The sequence below is a fragment of the Microcebus murinus genome, chromosome 16 (genome assembly GCF_040939455.1).
Source record: "Microcebus murinus isolate Inina chromosome 16, M.murinus_Inina_mat1.0, whole genome shotgun sequence".
Taxonomy (NCBI): domain Eukaryota; kingdom Metazoa; phylum Chordata; class Mammalia; order Primates; family Cheirogaleidae; genus Microcebus; species Microcebus murinus.
In genome coordinates this window covers 41,018,204-41,035,634 of record NC_134119.1, presented here as the reverse complement: position 1 = coordinate 41,035,634, position 17,431 = coordinate 41,018,204, and the positions used below count along the sequence as shown (strand labels likewise).

At 39.7% G+C, this 17,431-nt stretch overlaps 1 protein-coding gene across 1 annotated transcript in view; it reads left to right on the top strand.

Moving 5' to 3' along the window:
* Positions 1–16,870, top strand: part of LOC105879710 (sorting nexin-5) — a 28,002-nt gene extending 11,132 nt beyond the window's left edge. Inside the window, exons 2-13 of the mRNA XM_012780143.2 lie at positions 864–968; positions 1,921–2,031; positions 2,964–3,085; positions 4,588–4,711; positions 5,699–5,794; positions 7,324–7,429; positions 7,518–7,593; positions 8,854–8,893; positions 8,981–9,067; positions 10,737–10,896; positions 14,788–14,873; positions 16,669–16,870. Of these exons, the coding sequence (XP_012635597.1) occupies positions 864–968; positions 1,921–2,031; positions 2,964–3,085; positions 4,588–4,711; positions 5,699–5,794; positions 7,324–7,429; positions 7,518–7,593; positions 8,854–8,893; positions 8,981–9,067; positions 10,737–10,896; positions 14,788–14,873; positions 16,669–16,719 (1,164 nt within the window). The 3' untranslated portion in view covers positions 16,720–16,870. The remainder of the gene's footprint in view (positions 1–863; positions 969–1,920; positions 2,032–2,963; positions 3,086–4,587; positions 4,712–5,698; positions 5,795–7,323; positions 7,430–7,517; positions 7,594–8,853; positions 8,894–8,980; positions 9,068–10,736; positions 10,897–14,787; positions 14,874–16,668) is intronic.
* The last annotated feature ends 561 nt before the right edge of the window (positions 16,871–17,431 follow it).

Below are 17,431 nucleotides of genomic sequence, written 5' to 3'. Positions count from 1 at the left end.
CTCTTGTGTCAGGCTTTAAAATAGGCCACCAACTTGTCTGCTTTAAGAATTAAGGACTTTACCTTGTTTTAAATTCAGTAGGAAAACCATTTTAACCAGTTTTCCCTGATAGCCCAGTTCCTATTGGTGCTTTCACTGTGTTCTTTCCATATACTTTAAAAGGATTTGTTTTGTTTTTGGGTTTTTTGGACTGGCAAAAATGGAGTTGGACATCTTTCCCTCTGAATTTCCAGCTCACAAAATCAGTTAATTTTCTTTCCAGGGCTGAGCTCACATTTGTCACTCATATGTAACCATAGTGAGATTAAAGCCATGTTTAGTTTTTGTAATTCACCCATCCTATCTAGATTTCTTAGCTTTTTGAAACAGTACCTGAACATAAATAGATCCACTCTTATTTATCACCCAGGATCTTACACTATGCATGATTGTTCTCTGTGCCACCCCCCAGGTTTTTCCTTTCAGATATTTGTGTGGTCTGGTTAATGCTTCTTAAATGTTCTTTGTATTATGACATTTATGTTAAAAATTCTGGATTTTATTCTGTCTAGTTCAAGCCTTAGTACTTGGCGAAATCTGTTTTTCATGTAGACGTAAAAATGCGCAATGTATACATGGCATTAGAATTAGAACAGTTGCTTTGTTCAGATTATAGGAATACTTCGGGTACACCTATGCATTTGAAGAGCAGTTTTCTCTCAGTTTCAGATAAGCTTAGAGATGTCTCATGACTTTGTTCTGTATGTAAGCTTTATCTGTAGACTTTATATATAAACTTCTTTTCAGTAACTACTTCCTATTTTTGGAAGGATAATTTTTAGGGCCAAGTGAATTTGAGACTAATACTCAAAAATGTATTTCAGCTGAGATCTGTGTCTGTGGACCTGAACATTGATCCTTCGCTTCAGATCGACATACCTGATGCTCTCAGTGAGAGAGATAAGGTTAAATTTACAGTGCACACCAAGGTAAGTGACAGAATGACTTTGCAATACAAACAGTGCTAGGTTGTATTAGCCTTATTAGTTACAGTGGATGAGAGAAGAGATTTCCTGAGCTGAAATGGTTGCTATTTATTTATAATGTAGCACTGTTGCTAACTGGGGGACCTCACTTATCAGTCTTACTTGCATAAGACAAGGGCTTCAGCATTTCTACTGTGGCAGAGCCCTAGGGTTGTAGGTATTGCAGATCTTATGTGTCTTGTACTCTGTTTCATGGGAAAGTGTACTAGGCAAGGTGAAGCAGTAGGTGGACCATCTACCTAGGCAGCTCACATCTTCCACCTTTGTTTTTAATTTGCATCTAAGGGAAATACCTGTCTGTGGCCTGTTTTTCATATTTACTAAGTTGGAAGGACCTCCCCCCACAGTTTTTTCCTTAATGCCTTGGTGGCTTGGTTAGCATACCTCAGTTATACAGGAGACTGTGTAAAGACTGTCCACGTGATTCTCTGCCTGGGTTAATCTGATCAAAGAAGGTGAAATAAGCATTCACTGGAATAAAAGGGAAGGCAAGGACAATTTCCAGAGCAGTAGTAAACTGTGGCTAAGATTTTTTTTAAACTGTAATATACTTTCTTTTTTGCTATAACTGGGGTAAGTTCAGACTTTTTCAGAAATAAAATTAGGGTTAACTTCCTGGAACTTAACTTTTTCTGATAGTCTCTTGCCTCTTTGGATGTTCATTGCAAGCTTCAGAAAGGTGAAGCTTTGTGAAAAGAATGCCTTAGAGACTAGGTTGAATCTTAGTTGAGGCTTTAATAGTAGCAAGGAGAGATCCTGTATTATTGCATTGTTCTTTATTGGATCTTATTGTGATGTTTTATTGAGAATTTTTCCGTTGTTCAGCCCAGGAAACCCGAGCCACCTAATCTAAAAGTAATGGTAACCAGTTAATTTCTCCCTCCTTTCTTTACAGACCACACTGCCTGCGTTTCAGAGCCCAGAGTTTTCTGTTACAAGGCAACATGAGGACTTTGTGTGGCTACATGACACTCTGATTGAAACAACAGACTATGCTGGCTTTATTGTGAGTACACTTTAGAAAAATCAAATAATTACCCTAGTTTTCTTCTACCTTGCTATTCATTTTGTTTAAAGAGACTTCTGCCCGCACCATAATGGATTATGAAAAGTCTGATTTCATCTGCCTACTAGGGTATTTGCTAACTCGGTTACTGGTAAAGTCTAAAATATGTGAAGAATATATTATAGCTATGAATTGAAACATAGTTCTGTACATCGTAAGAGGGTAAATAGTTTAATGATTTAAGTTATACCTACCCATAGGTTTGTTTTTTTTCCTCTGGTGTTTTCTTCCCGGTATGGTAGAATTGATTTCCAGGACACCTCAGTATTGGTGGTAGAAGAGATTTTTCAAGGAGTAAGGAGGGAGGCAGTTTTCAGTTAATTCTTGGCTGCTGGAACCAAGACTTGGGTGATTTTAAGGGAAATTGAAGTATGTCTTTATTGTCCTGCCAGGCATACTGAGGAGTCTGCCCAAATGATGATTGCTTAATAATTAAACAAAATTAGTACTGAAGCTTGTGTTTAGGAATGTTCTGTTCATTCATAATTAAAATCTTGATTATCCTTTGGAATTAGGAAATTCCTTTTGAAGCCTGGAAACTTCATAATCTTGATGGCTAATCATTAGTTTTTAGCATTGATGATACTAGTTTTGGGCCAATATTGAAGCAGTATAGACACTGCTGTGATCTACCACTTGTCTGTAACAGGTAAAGTGAGCAGGTGATTACAGTCAAAATGAGTGCCCGACTCTGAGGGGGACGCTTCTTTTAAATGGCTAGAAGGAATAAGGTTAAGAGAAAAATAGTATTTAGACAGCTCCGCTTGCATAGCTGCCTCCTGTGCACCAAAACTTACAGGAGTTGCATATGGCACAAACTAGAACATCACTGCTGGGCCTGGAGGCTTATGAGTTGCCTGCCTCTGCTGCAGATTCCACCTGCTCCTACAAAGCCCGACTTTGACAGCCCTCGAGAGAAGATGCAGAAATTGGGAGAGGGTGAAGGGTCTATGACCAAAGAAGAATTTGCCAAGATGAAACAAGAACTGGAAGCGTAAGTGCATTTTCTTAGTGGGCTTTATCTTTCAGTTATTTTTTGAGATGTGATTTTGCTATGTTGCTGAGGCTGGTCTTGAACTTCGGGGCCCAAGTGATCCTCCCACCTCAGCTTCCTGAGTAGCGGGGATCACAGGGCTATGTGTGCCACTGTGCCCACCCAGCCCTGTCTTTTGGAAAGTAGAATAATGGTGCTGTGTACAGAAATAAGTACAAGAACCTAATTAAAAGTATAGCTGTTAATTAGTTGCCTACTGTGTTTTATAAAACTACATTTTGCAGAGGTTAGGTGGGACATGGTCTTTATCTTTGTATATTGAGTTCAGAGGCCATTGACACTACTAGATAGACCTTTTTTACCCTAAAAAACTAGTCCATACTCACTAGGGAATGCTGGTCTGGCATAGTGAAGAAATAAACCTTTGTGTCTTTAGAAATTACTTTTTAAGCTGCTCATGATATACAGATTTTCTTTTGAAGTTTGGTTACTAGAATAGGAGAAACTAGATTGTAGCGAGTACAGTTACAAAGCAGCATTCTGAATAACCACATGGATGGCTTGAAAGAGGAAGTCTTACTAGCCTGAGCAAGAGTGGAACCTCACCTCTACAGAAAATAGGAAAATTAGCTGGGCGTGGTGGTGTGCACCTGTACTCCCACCTACTTGGGAGGCTGAGGCAGGAGGATCGCTTGAGCCCAGGAGTTGAGGCTGCAGTAAGCTATGATGACACCACTGTACTCCAGCCTTGGTGACGGAGGGAGAAGGCCCTGTCTCAAAAAGAAGTCCAGCTCTATAGGCAGCATATTAAAATCTGGTTGTCACTTAATTATTTCAAACAAAATTGGATTTTTAAAAAGTTTTTTGTTAAACCATCCTTGAACTTTTCTTTTCTTGGTTCAAAAACATTCACCCCTCCCCTCTTCCATCATCAGCTGCCCTGCCCAAGCCCATATTATCTAGGGCAGTGCTTACACTCCAGGCATTGAGTCATTTAGCACACACGTGAGTGCCTATCATGACCAGTTCTAGGGGTAAAGCACTGAACACAACACACCCAAGTTTCTACAGTTGGGAGGTTTAAAGTGATCTTTAAATGTCTAAATTGAGATACAGCTGCTTTATAATTTCTGCTAATTCCAAACTTTGTTAGAGTCACGCTGCACACATGGCGGCAGAATTAAAGGGATTTCATTGTTCTATAGAAACGAATGTTTTGTGGCTGCTAAATAATAGCAGTAATTGCATGGAGTTTTAGGGGCTCTCAAACTTGATCCATTAAATCCAGCTGTAACATCACTTTTCCTCCATTGGTTCATTCCACAGATTCCAAAATGGCAACTGCCTTATGCCTAACTAGATACCAGGTTATACCAAAATAGTTTTGATCTAGTTGCGTATTTCATGTAGTAGTGGCACCAGCAGAACCGTAGGGTTAGTGAGAGTGGTATTGGTCAGGTATTGAGCCATGCCAACTGAATGCTGTGTGTGTCTCTTTTCAGTGAATATCTCGCTGTCTTTAAGAAGACTGTATCCTCCCATGAAGTCTTTCTTCAGCGGCTTTCTTCTCACCCTGTTCTCAGTAAAGATCGCAACTTTCATGTTTTCCTAGAATATGATCAGGATGTAAGACATTTTAATTTCATTTCCATGATATAGTTAAAAATGTTTTAAGACTTTAACAAAATACTTTATACTTTTTGAAAAATAGTCTATAAGTTCTAAATTTCTTATACAGTGGAACCTCTTTAGATGCTCTTCCCCCCAGCCAATAGATTTATCGTGTGCCATTTTTGTGAAACTCTGCTTAAAGAAAATTTTGACTTTTTTACCCTTCCAAAGATTAGTTTTCTCACTCAGTTCTGTTGGGGTTTGTTAGAGTGAACGTAAATTGATCTTTTTTTATTTTATTTTTTTCTTTAAGAGAAAAGGGTATTTGCTCTCTCATCCAGGCTAGGGTGCGATGGTGTAATCAGCACTCTGCAGCCTTAAAATCTGGGCTCAAGCAATCTTCCCAAGTAGCTGGGATTACAGAGGTGTGCCACTGTCCCTAACTAATTTTTAAACTTTTTGTAGAGATGCGAACACGATCTGTTGCCCAGGCGGGTCTTGACCTCCTGGCTTCTGGTGATTCTCTTGCCTTAGCTTTCTTAGTTGCTGGGCTTACAGGCTTGAGCCATGGCACCTGGCTGTTTTCTTCCTGGCTACTGTTTTTGTAGAAAGGAGACTTGTATGTTTGTTTGTTTTTCTTGCTACTTAATATTATGTGAGAAAGCTCCAATTTAGAAATTTTTTCAGTGTCTTCTGTCTGGTGAAGCTAGACAGTGTGGATAGAACAGGACAATAATTCTACCAAGGATTTAAAAGCCACTAAGACAAAATGCCTAGACAGTTTTTCAAAATATCTCTTAAGTTAGCCTTTTAGAATGAGGTAGCCTATGTTTAGGAGGTTTTTCCTTATGTTTTAGATTTGGTGGTTAAGAGAGAATTAAAGGTATCTTATACATGTGCCTATACTAATAAAAAAGATTACTTGGAATGTTAATCATAATTTCTTTAAGAGAACCTGGGAAAATATGATAAAATGTTCTTTTGGAATTTTTTTTCCTTTAGCTCAGTGTTAGACGGAAAAATACCAAAGAGATGTTTGGTGGTTTTTTTAAAAGTGTAGTGAAAAGTGCTGATGAAGTCCTTTTTTCTGGAGTTAAGGTAAGTGGCTTTTGGCTGTTTGAGAAAATTCTTGATTTAGAGGAATAGGTGACCTTTTATGTCATTGGAAGAGACTATTTGTGATACAAATGGTTAACTTTTAAGAAGTGTAAGTTTTCTTCAAATTTTGGTCATTTTCATCTACTTACTCAGTTTTCACAAAGCACCTTGTTCATGATCCCCAGAGAGGTGGCAGGAACCTTTTGACACTTGTATCTTCATTTTTCTGTAAGGAGAGAGGTTAATTAATTTTTTTAAAAAAATAAGCTGTGAGATTGTTTTACGCCATTCTCCAGAACTACACTGTTCACTGTGGTGGCCACCAGCCAGAGGTGACAAGTGAATGCTTGGCATATAGCTTAGCTGGCACAATTAAGGAACTGAATTTGATTGATTGATTGATTGATTGATTGATTGATTGATTGACAGAGTCCGGCTCTGTTGCTTGGACTAGAGTGCCGTGGCATCAGCCTAGCTCACAGCAACCTCAAACTCCTGGGCTCAAGCAGTCCTTCTGCCTCAGCCTCCCGAGTAGCTGGGACTACAGGCATGTGCCACTATGCCCGGCTCATTTTTTCTATATATATGTATAGTGTGGTAAATGTTATTACAATTAATTTTACCTGTTTCTTTTTACCTCAGAGTGAGGTTACCAGAAAATGTTTAAATGGTACATGTGGCTCATACATTTCTATTGAATAGTGCTATTAATAGAAAATAAAAATGAATATGCAAGTCTCTCATTACCCTCATAGGTGTCATCTATTTCTTCACACCTCAGGCCTTCCCTTTCCTTTTTAACTAAGTTAGCTTTATTAATACCTGGTGTCTGGCTTTGCAAGTCTAGGACTTGAGTAGGGAATCCAGAATCCAGGTGCTAAGTAGAGAGGACATTGTCAGAAATTTGGAAACTTTTGGACTATTCTTGGCCCAGTTTAAGATACTTTGGACTGTCCTCTATCTATGTATTATGCAGTGGTCCCTAAACTTTTTGGCATGAGGGACCATTTTCATGGAAGACTATATCCGTGGACCAGGGGGCTGGGGGAGCGTAATTTGAGGATGATTCGAGCACATTAACATTTATTGTGCACTTTCTATTATTACATTGTAATATGTAATGAAATAATTATACAACTCACTATAGGTTGGGATTATGGGATGTTTGGCATCCATGGCCAGTGCCTATCAGATGTCAGTATTGCCTCCCAGTCTAAAACCAACCAGATTGGCTGGGGGAAACACCTACACACAGATGCAGGTATCCAAGGCTAGGTGGCAGGTTCCCACTTACAACCACTGCACTAGTGGTAGAAATTGCTGGGTCCTAGGGTACCAGGGTTTTATTGGCCATTGCCAATTGTCCTTCAAAATGGTTCCCTCTGTTGACAGTTCCTGCCAGCCCTTGATTTTTACCAGTCTTGGTTATGAAATAGTGTGTTATAAATTTGTGTAATTCTAATACAAAATATATATATTCACATTCTTGAATTGTCTAGTTCTTAAATTTCTTTTTTTCCTCCGTTTAGGAGGTAGATGACTTCTTTGAGCAAGAGAAGAACTTCCTTATTAATTATTACAATAGGATCAAGGATTCCTGTGTAAAAGCTGACAAAATGACCAGATCTCATAAAAGTAAGTACCATTCATTCCCTGGCTACTTAGAGCTTTGCTAATGTGTCTGGCTTTGTTCCTCTAAAAAGGACTATCCTTGTTTCTGCAGATGTTGCTGATGACTATATCCACACTGCAGCCTGCTTGCATAGCCTGGCTTTGGAAGAGCCCACGGTCATCAAAAAGTAAGTTTTTGTTGGAAAAGCATTTGCTATTACTTAATTGAAGTATACTTATGGTGCTGAGTGTATACTTGTAAGAATAATAAGTAATGGCTACATAGTTTCAGTTCTGCTTTGTAGATGAGATAGGAGATACAAGCTCATTAAGGAAAGTCTTCAGCTCTCACATCTTATATCCTCAGTACTTAAGACACTTCTAAGGCAGTAGGGGACTTAGAAAGCTCTTCTGTAGATGAACAAATTTGATAGCTGTTGCCAAAGCCTTTATTTCTGTCAAACTTAAATGTCTCAGTTTTAATTTTGGACTTGTCTTTGAGAGAAATTTACCTTTTATCTTTTGGCACTTTTGGTGCTTGTCATTTGCCTCATAGTGTCCTGGACTTTATTGGTTTGGTTGTGGTGGTCGTGAAAATACTATAATCACCTCAGTCTGATCTTGTACTTATTTTTATATATGTTTTTCACAGCTCTCCCTCCTGGGCATTTCTGGTGTAAGACAGTATTTTGCTTAATACCTAGGCTTGAAATAACAGGTGGTATTACTTCTGATTTGAAATTGAAAGTCAAGTTAACGGCAGAAGACAAATGAAGGCCGGGCGCTGTGGCTCACGCCTGTAATCCTAGCTCTTGGGAGGCCGAGGCGGGCGGATTGCTCAACGTCAGGAGTTGGAAACCAGCCTGAGCAAGAGTGAGACCCCGTCTCTACTATAAATAGAAAGAAATTAATTGGCCAACTGATATATATATAAAAAATTAGCCGGGCATGGTGGCGCATGCCTGTAGTCCCAGCTACCCGGGAGGCTGAGGCAGAAGGATCACTCGAGCCCAGGAGTTTGAGGTTGCTGTGAGCTAGGCTGACGCCACGGCACTCACTCTAGCCTGGGCAACAAAGCAAGACTCTGTCTCAAAAAAAAAAAAAAAAAAAAAAAAAGAAGACAAATGAAGCAGTAGCGTATTTTATAGCTGTGATGGCCACAGGGGTAGTTCGTTAGAACCTGACCTTGGTTAATACAGCATTGTGTCTGATAAGAATTATCCTGGTCACATGGCAAGATGACTAAAAGGCCACCAAGAGAGGTGCCACTGGGTGACACAGTGACCATTCTCTCTCTACTGTGCTAGGCCAGTTGGAATGAAAGCACTATTTTAAAGTGCTAAAGGCTAGGACTTCTGAGTTTATTCATTCATATCTTAGAGTGTTGATAAGATCATATTTCATAGTTTATTTAAAACCTTAAACCACAATTATGTGTATATTTTCAGGTACCTATTGAAGGTTGCTGAGCTATTTGAAAAACTTAGGGTAAGGATTTTTGTGTCAGTCTTTATAATACATATTTTATAATCTGTAGATTTCTGCCTTGATGGTGACCTTTACTTTTTTAAATAGAAAGTAGAGGGTCGAGTCTCATCAGATGAAGATTTAAAGCTGACAGAGCTTCTCCGATACTACATGCTCAACATAGAGGCTGCCAAGGTAAGACAAGAAGTTGTTTTATTTATTGGAGCAGTACAAGACCTTGCCATGAACAGAGAAGTTTCATGTTAGGAGATGTATTTTCTTTGTTTAAAAGGGAAGTTACTTTATCCTCAGGAGGAAGATAGGAATTTGTCAGGTGTGTTTGTGTAAATGATAGGCCTTTCTGTGGCATTGTATCTTTAAAGTTTATATTGTAGGCAGCACTGTAGGGGTTGTATGGAGTAATAGTTTTTGGCATTATAGGTTATTTGATGTGGATATAACATGCCAAAAGGGCTATTTCTGAGGCAGAAAAGGTTGGGGGGGTTGTGAGTTTTTATCGAATTATAGCTGTCTCTGTAGACTTTGAGCCATAATCCGTTACTTATGAAAAACTAGACTAAGCTATAAATAGAATATTTGGGAATTAAACATGCATTCTTAACTTTCTTAATTGCCCCAAACAAAATGTTTAAGTTAATTTTACATGAAATGTGCTAAATCAGGCAACATAAAATTAAGTAGGTAGTATTCTGTACCTTCTAAGGATATGTATAACAAGGGGAAATGTTATCAGAAAGTAAAAATACATTTTTCCCAAATAGTGTACTTTTTTTTTGTGGTTAATTTGCCGTTTGACATGGTTTTTTTTTTTTTGAGACAGAGTCTCGCTTTGTTGCCTAGGCTAGAGTGAGTGCCATGGCGTCAGCCTAGCTCACAGCAACCTCAATCTCCTGGCTCAAGCAATCCTTCTGCCTCAGCCTCCCAAGTAGCTGGGACTACAGGCATGCGCCACCATGCCCGGCTAATTTTTTTATATACATATATATATTAGTTGGCCAATTAATTTCTTTCTATTTATAGTAGAGACGGGGTCTCGCTCTTGCTCAGGCTGGTTTCGAACTCCTGACCTCGAGCAATCCGCCCAGCTCGGCCTCCCAGAGAGCTAGGATTACAGGCGTGAGCCACCACGCCCGGCCCGTTTGACATGTTTTATTAGTCTTATTTGGACCTTTTATTATGCATTTTAGATGTATAGTTTATATTCTCCTTTCATGGAATTAAGAGTTCACTTTAAATTTTTTAAGTATATATAAAAGTAGATAAGATAGTTTCACATGGCTTTAATTATTGTGCCAGTTTTTAAGAACTGCATAATCTATGCATCATAATTGCTAATTTTAGATACTGAGGTATCTTCTTTGCTTATAAGATTTAGGAAGAATCTTTATTTCAGATTAGATGGATCCCCAGGTTAGATTACCAGAAGCAGGGTTTGCAGAGAAGGGTTATATATTTCTTACTGTCACATTGCCCAGTCGTATAACTGCCCAGCAATAACTGTACATGTGTTTTGATATACAGTGTTTAGTTTTTTGAAATTACCTACAGTTATTGAATCAACTGGGAAAAAATTATTCTGTTTTTAACTCTATTGGAGTTTTCCCCTGGCCATATAAAGAATTCTGGGAAAAGCTCTCAACAGTGCTGCCAGAGTTGCTCATCCCTATTGAAGCTGGAGATTAAATAACAGTGGAAACGGGAGGTGTAAGGGTTGATTAGGTTCTTGCCATCTAACAATTTAGACAGTGTATTGGCATTGGGTACATGGTTAGACTGGTTTAGATATTTATTTAGTCCTCCAGTTCTCTGTAGTTTATGTTGTGCCTGTTAATTTCCTTCTCAGGATCTCTTATACAGACGCACCAAAGCCCTCATTGACTATGAGAACTCAAACAAAGCTCTGGATAAGGCCCGGTTAAAAAGCAGAGACGTCAAAATGGCTGAGGCACACCAGCAAGAATGCTGCCAGAAATTTGAACAGCTTTCTGAATCTGCAAAAGAAGGTCAAGCAGGGATATTCTTTTCTTTGGAAATAATTTCAAGCTTACAGAGGAAAAGTTGCACAAATAGTGCAAAAAACACCCATCTTCCTTCACCTGGCATCATCCAGTGTCAGCACTTTGCCCCCATCTACTGTATCAGTAATGTACTCCACTATAAGAACCAGTCGAGGATTTCATCTAGTTATCTTAGCTCTTAGTCCTTTACTCTGGAACAGTTCTTATTCATTTTATGTCTGATATGCTAATTGTGTTCATTGTTCCTGGGGTGTCTCTCTCCAGGCCCTCTTTGGCAGATGGAGCCAGGAAATGTAGGTGTGTGTGTACACGCACAGAGTTAGTTGCACACATACACAGGTTTCAGGGATGCTGAGACTATACTGACTTCCAGTCCATGTCCAGGATTCTTTCTTGCCTTCCTGTATTCCAGAGCAGGGGAGTTTTAAAATTCAGGTTAACTTTATTGGGAGGTGGTACACCATTTCCATTGAACATGAATGTAGTATGTAGTTTTTATTCTTCCTTTCTTTCCCTTTTATTTTTTTAAAGATAGGTTCTCACTGTCACCCAGGTTGGAGTGCAGTGGCCCAATCATAGTTTACTGCAACCTTGACCTTAGCCTCCCAGGTAGCTAGGACTATAGGCAGGCACCACCATGCCTGGCTTATTGCCTAGGCTGGTCTTGAACTCCTGGCCTCAAGCAATTCTCATGCCTCAGCCTCCTGAAATGCTAGAATTACAGAGCTACCACACCTGGCCATAATATGTAGTCTTTACCCTAGAGGATCTTGAGGATCTTTCGTGGGGATCGTTCTCAGAGGCCATGGAAGGTTGTAGAGCAAATGTTCAAATGTATCTCCCAGAATGTGAATGTAATAATAGTAGGACACTACACTTGACTCAACCCCTACTTCCCCCTAAATAAACAAGCCTTCATGAAAGTGGAAATCCCCATTTCATTTAGTTTTCTCAGGCATATTTTGTTTTTCCAATGATAGGAAAATCTAGGCATGTCTGGTAGTGTCCCTATGACACCAATGGTCTCTGTTTAGTAACATGCTTGAAAGCTACCTGGCGTGTCTAAACCTAGGCTTTCTGGGATTTGTCTTTAACTGTAAGGCACAGAGCTTCTCTTTATTGGAACTTGGCAATGTCATGCAGACGCACTGGGCTGTTTTTGGGTTTTTCCAAAGTAACCTTCATATACTGCCCCATTCTTAAATTATTATAGTTCTTTCTTTTTTTTTTTTTTTTTAAGAGCTAATAAGCTTATAAGGAAAAGTATGTACTTCAGAACTCTGAGTTGAAAGGTTATTATATAGGCCAATTTAGTGGCTCTTGACAGTTTTAGAGGAGATAAAAGAAAAACCACAAAAGTCAGAATGGTGCCAATTTAGGCCTAAACTACCTAAGCTATCCCCTTGTGTTGTTTGATTATATCCTCTATTCAAAATGTAAGCCTAGGTATACTATACTAAAAGTATAGTATTCTGTAGAATGCTGAGATTGCTAAGTATTAGCCTGTTTGCCTTTGGTATGAGTTCTTTCTAAGGTTTGTATCTGAGCTGACTATACGAGTTCAGTCAGTTTGAGGAACATAACACAAAAATGGTGGTGAGGGCAGGTATCACAGGAGATGGATATTAATGTGTATCTGTCTCCTGTGGTCCTGTGTACAGATGGCCTGGACCTATGTGCAGGTATAGAGGAAGAAGGGAGCTTATATTGACCTCTGGGAAGACCTGATTGACCTAGGATATCCAGGAGGTTGTCATTACAGTGTTAGCTCTATATACTTAACAAGGAGTGATGGCCAAAGTTTAAAAGTAAATCTGCACCGGGCGCGGTGGCTCACGCCTGTAATCCTAGCTCTCTGGGAGGCCGAGGCGGGCGGATTGCTCGAGGTCGGGAGTTCAAAACCAGCCTGAGCAAGAGCGAGACCCCGTCTCTACTATAAATAGAAAGAAACTAATTGGCCAACTAATATATATAGAAAAAATTAGCCGGGCATGGTGGCGCATGCCTGTAGTCCCAGCTACTTGGGAGGCTGAGACAGAAGGATCGCTTGAGCCCAGGAGTCTGAGGTTGCTGTGAGCTAGGCTGACGCCACGGCACTCACTCTAGCCTAGGCAACAAAGTGAGACTCTGTCTCAAAAAAAAAAAAAAAGTAAATCTGCAAGGCAGAACTTAATGTCACAAACCTAATAAAGGGATCAGAGGGAGTGCATTTTCTTGGCTTACTTTAATTTCCAATAGGTCATTAATCCTGAATCCTGAGAGTGGCAATAGGAAAAGAAAAGATAGAACAGGGACATGTCTTACAGATCATATCCAAAGTAAATCTATCTTAAACATGAGAGTAATGGCTTTTTCCCTTTTTATTTTTTAATTTTTAAAATATTTAATAAGTCATAATTGTGTTGCATTTAAGGAGTATAATGTGACTTAATATATGTATTATATAATGTGAGATGATTAGATAAAGCTAATCAACGTCTGTCTCCTCACTTAACATTTTTTGTGGTGTTAACATTTGAAATTTACCTGGTTAGTTTGAAATATACATGCCTTTTTTTTTTGTTTTGAGACAGAGTCTTGCTCTGTTACCTAGGCTAGAGTGCTGTGGCGTCAGCCTAGCTCATAGCAACCTCAAATTCCTGGGCTCAAGCGATCCTCCTGCCTTAGCCTCCCGAGTAGCTGGGACTACAAGGCATGCGCCACCATGCCCGGCTAATTTTTTCTATATATTTTTAGTTGGCTAATTAATTTCTTTCTATTTTTAGTAGAGACGGGGTCTCGCTCTTGCTCAGGTTGGTCTCAAACTCCTGACCTTCAATCCTCCTGCCTCCACCTCCCAGAATGTTAGGATTATAGACGTGAGGCACCACGCTGGCCTGAAATATACATTACTATTGACTGTAGTCATCCTGCTGTGTAACAGATCTCAAAACTGTCTAGCTGAAGCTTTATATCCTTTGAGCAGCAATTCTCTCTTTCCTGTACTTCTCTCACCACTGCCCCGCCCTACCCCCAACTTCTGGTGACCATCATTCTTCTCTCAATTTTGCCTTATTTTTTAGATTCCACCTATAAGTGAGATCATTCAATAGTTGTCTTTCTGTTCCTGGCTTATTTTACTTTGCAGTGTCTAGATTTATCTGTGTTGTCCCAGATGACAGACTTTTGTTCTTTTTAAAGGCTGAATACTATTGTGTATCTATTAATATACCACATTTTCTTTATCCATTGATGAACATTTACATTTATTTTAATAACTTGGCTGTTGTGAACATGGGAATGCTTTGACATACTGGCTTCCCCGTTCCTTTGAGTATATTCCCAGAACAGGGATTTCTGGATCATATGGTAGTTCTGTTTTCCATAATGGCTGTGTTAACTTCATCTTATTGATAAAATCCATTCTAAAGATGTGAGGTTATAATCTTATTGTGGTTAATTTGCATTTCTCTAGTCCTTAGTGATGCTGAACATTTTCATAGGCCTGTTAGCCACTTTTGAGAAGAGTTGTCACCCTGTTTTCAAAAACCAGTGGTGAAGTGAAGTGTGTCTGGCTCACCACCACCCCTCCTTCAACCCTGTCCTCCGTCATCAGCACCTGTGCTGCTCATCACATGTTCCCCAAGTAGTCAGCTGCCATTCTCCCAGTAACGATGCTTGCTGATTGGGTGCTGTTGTCTACTTAAAAGCAATGACATCCACATTACCAAAGTGAGCATAAGATATTTAGTATGTGTCGCAGTCGCAGAGATAATGTGAGAAAATAATGATTGTACGTGAAACCTTTGGAGATTATTTGTTAGGAATATTTGAAAGTTAAAAGTGAATATAAGACTTGTTCTTGGATTTGTAAACTTTAACTATTTCTTCCTATAGAACTGGTAAATTTCAAACGGAAGAGAGTGGCAGCATTTAGAAAGAATCTAATCGAGATGTCTGAACTGGAAATAAAGCATGCCAGAGTAAGTGGGGGGGGGTTGGTTGTTAGTGGTTATTGTTGGTTTTTGTTTTTTTTTTTTCTTAAATTAATCCAACTTGTTAGGGGTTCCCCCCTAAATTTTTATCCCAGTGTCATCAAACAGTGGGGTTACCCCATGCTATTAATACTTGTAGAGGAAGGCAATAATGGGAGTATTTTTGCTACAGCAAACCATAAATTCACATCTTGAAATACTTTCTTGAGAGGAGCATTGTTAGTGGAGGCTGCCCTGCCTGACTCTTTAAGGCCTTTGCAGGCCACTCTCTGAAGAACCCAGTTTATCAATAAGCTCTTCAATATCTTGCTTTCTTGGAAACCGTTTTTCAAAGAAATTGCTTTCTGGTTTGCTAAGTGTATTCTGATAATCCTGTTGTAGCTCAGAAACAGTGGAGAGCAAGTGTGCTCTGCTAGGGATCTCTTAGGAATGTGGTGCTTCCCACACTCAGTTTCTGGGGGTGGTTTCAGGACTCAGCTTGGCCCTAGAGTGCAACCTCGTTCAGGGCAGCTAAGTCAGTCCTCAGACCTGAGAGGCCACAGGAGGGAATTGTCACTGGCTTTCAGCTTTGATTAAAGTAGGAAGACTTAAAACATTGTTACGTATTTTGGAAAATCCTTTGTTTTGACTAGAACATAGATGTGTTTATAGTTACTTGCCTTTTGAAGTTAATGTGAGGACTTTATAAAGCAATTTTTGCAGGTTCCTGTATGAATATTATTTATAATCTCATATGTAATCTTACCCATGACTGATTTTTAGTAACCAGTCTTTCTAAGGCCTTCAACTTCATAGAACACTTTTTTTTTTTTTTTTTTTTTTTGAGACAGAGCCTTGCTCTGTCACCCAGGCTAGAGTGCTGTGGCATCAACCTAGCTCACAGTGACCTCAAATTTCCTGGGCTCAAGCAGTTGTCCTGCCTCAGCCTCCCAAGTAGCTGGGGCCACAGGCGTGTGCTACAATGCCCAGCTAATTAGTAGAGATGGAGTCTCTTGCTCAGCAACTCCTGATCTTAAGCAATCCCCCCACCTTGGCCTCTCAGAGTGCTAGGATTACAGGAATGAGCCACCACACCTGGCCAGAACAACTTGTTTATATAGCGTTTAGGTTAAGACTTTAAGCAGGGCTGACATAATCACATTTGGGAGGAAACAGGTAAGGGCAAAGGTGCTGTAGCTCTTTCGCTGGGAGCCTCTCCCAGCAACAAACAGCCCAGACCCACAGAGACAACTCTTCCAGCATGACCTAGGGATGAGGGGCAGGTTGCAGCCAACTGAGATTTAATGAAGGAAGAGTAGTGTCAGCCTAGTCTGGCTGGTGACAGATCTCTGTTCAGAAAAGCCATGGCTGTGTCTGTGGACTTGTGTTGTATTCTTTTTTTTTTTTTTGAGACAGAGTCTCGCTTTGTTGTCCAGGCTAGAGTGAGTGCCGTGGCGTCAGCCTAGCTCACAGCAACCTCAAACTCCTGGGCTAGAGTGATCCTTCTGCCTCAGCCTCCCAAGTAGCTGGGACTACAGGCATGCGCCACTATGCCCGGCTAATTTTATATATATATATCAGTTGGCCAATTAATTTCTTTCTATTTATAGTAGAGACGGGGTCTCGCTCTTGCTCAGGCTGGTTTTGAACTCCTGACCTTGAGCAATCCGCCCGCCTCGGCCTCCCAAGAGCTAGGATTACAGGCGTGAGCCACAGCGCCCGGCCTTGTGTTGTATTCTTACAGCTATATAGCAAATCTTAGACTCGAGTGATTCATTGGTCTACCTTGACTTTCTTTTTCCAGAACAATGTCTCCCTCTTGCAGAGCTGCATTGACTTGTTCAAGAACAACTGATCTGCCTTTACTCTGAAGGAAGGAAATGAATGTGAAAGAAAGCCAAGCATCACTTGCACTTAAATCATTACCACGGAAGACTTACTAGTTTTGACTTTAGTTTAAAATTATGTGAATAAATATTTTGATTTCTAAAAATCTTAACACTTAACCATGTTGGTTTAAAAATTTTTATTGCATGCTCCTTGGACGTAACTAATCTTTTCCTTATGCATTTAATACCTCAAAGTGAGCAGAATCTAAATACTGAGTTTTTCTATAGTTTGTCTTTAGTTACTAAGGAAGGGTGTAGGAGACATGTGCCTTTTGGAAACAAGTAGAAGCAGTCACCTGGCCCGTGTTTGTCTCATGTTTTGTGTGCCCATGTCCCTACTAATTGTCAGGGAGGTGCCAGTTACAACAAATAGCTACTTTGTCACAGGTAAGACATTCCATTCCTTAATATTTTTTTTGCCCTAATACTCCCATTACCTCAAGTGTTTGTACTATAACAACAACAAGAAAATCTCATATCTTTATACACTGTTTGCAGCTCCATTTTTATAGTTGGGATATAAATACTTGAAGGGGGGAAGAGATGTATCTAAGGCTATATAGAGAAAAAAATAATGGGGCCTCCTTTAGAAGATAGCCACTTCACCAATAAGAAAGATGTGAACTCCCTCCCTAATGATAGTGGGAGATACATGTGTTTGGGCTTTTGTTTTTTATA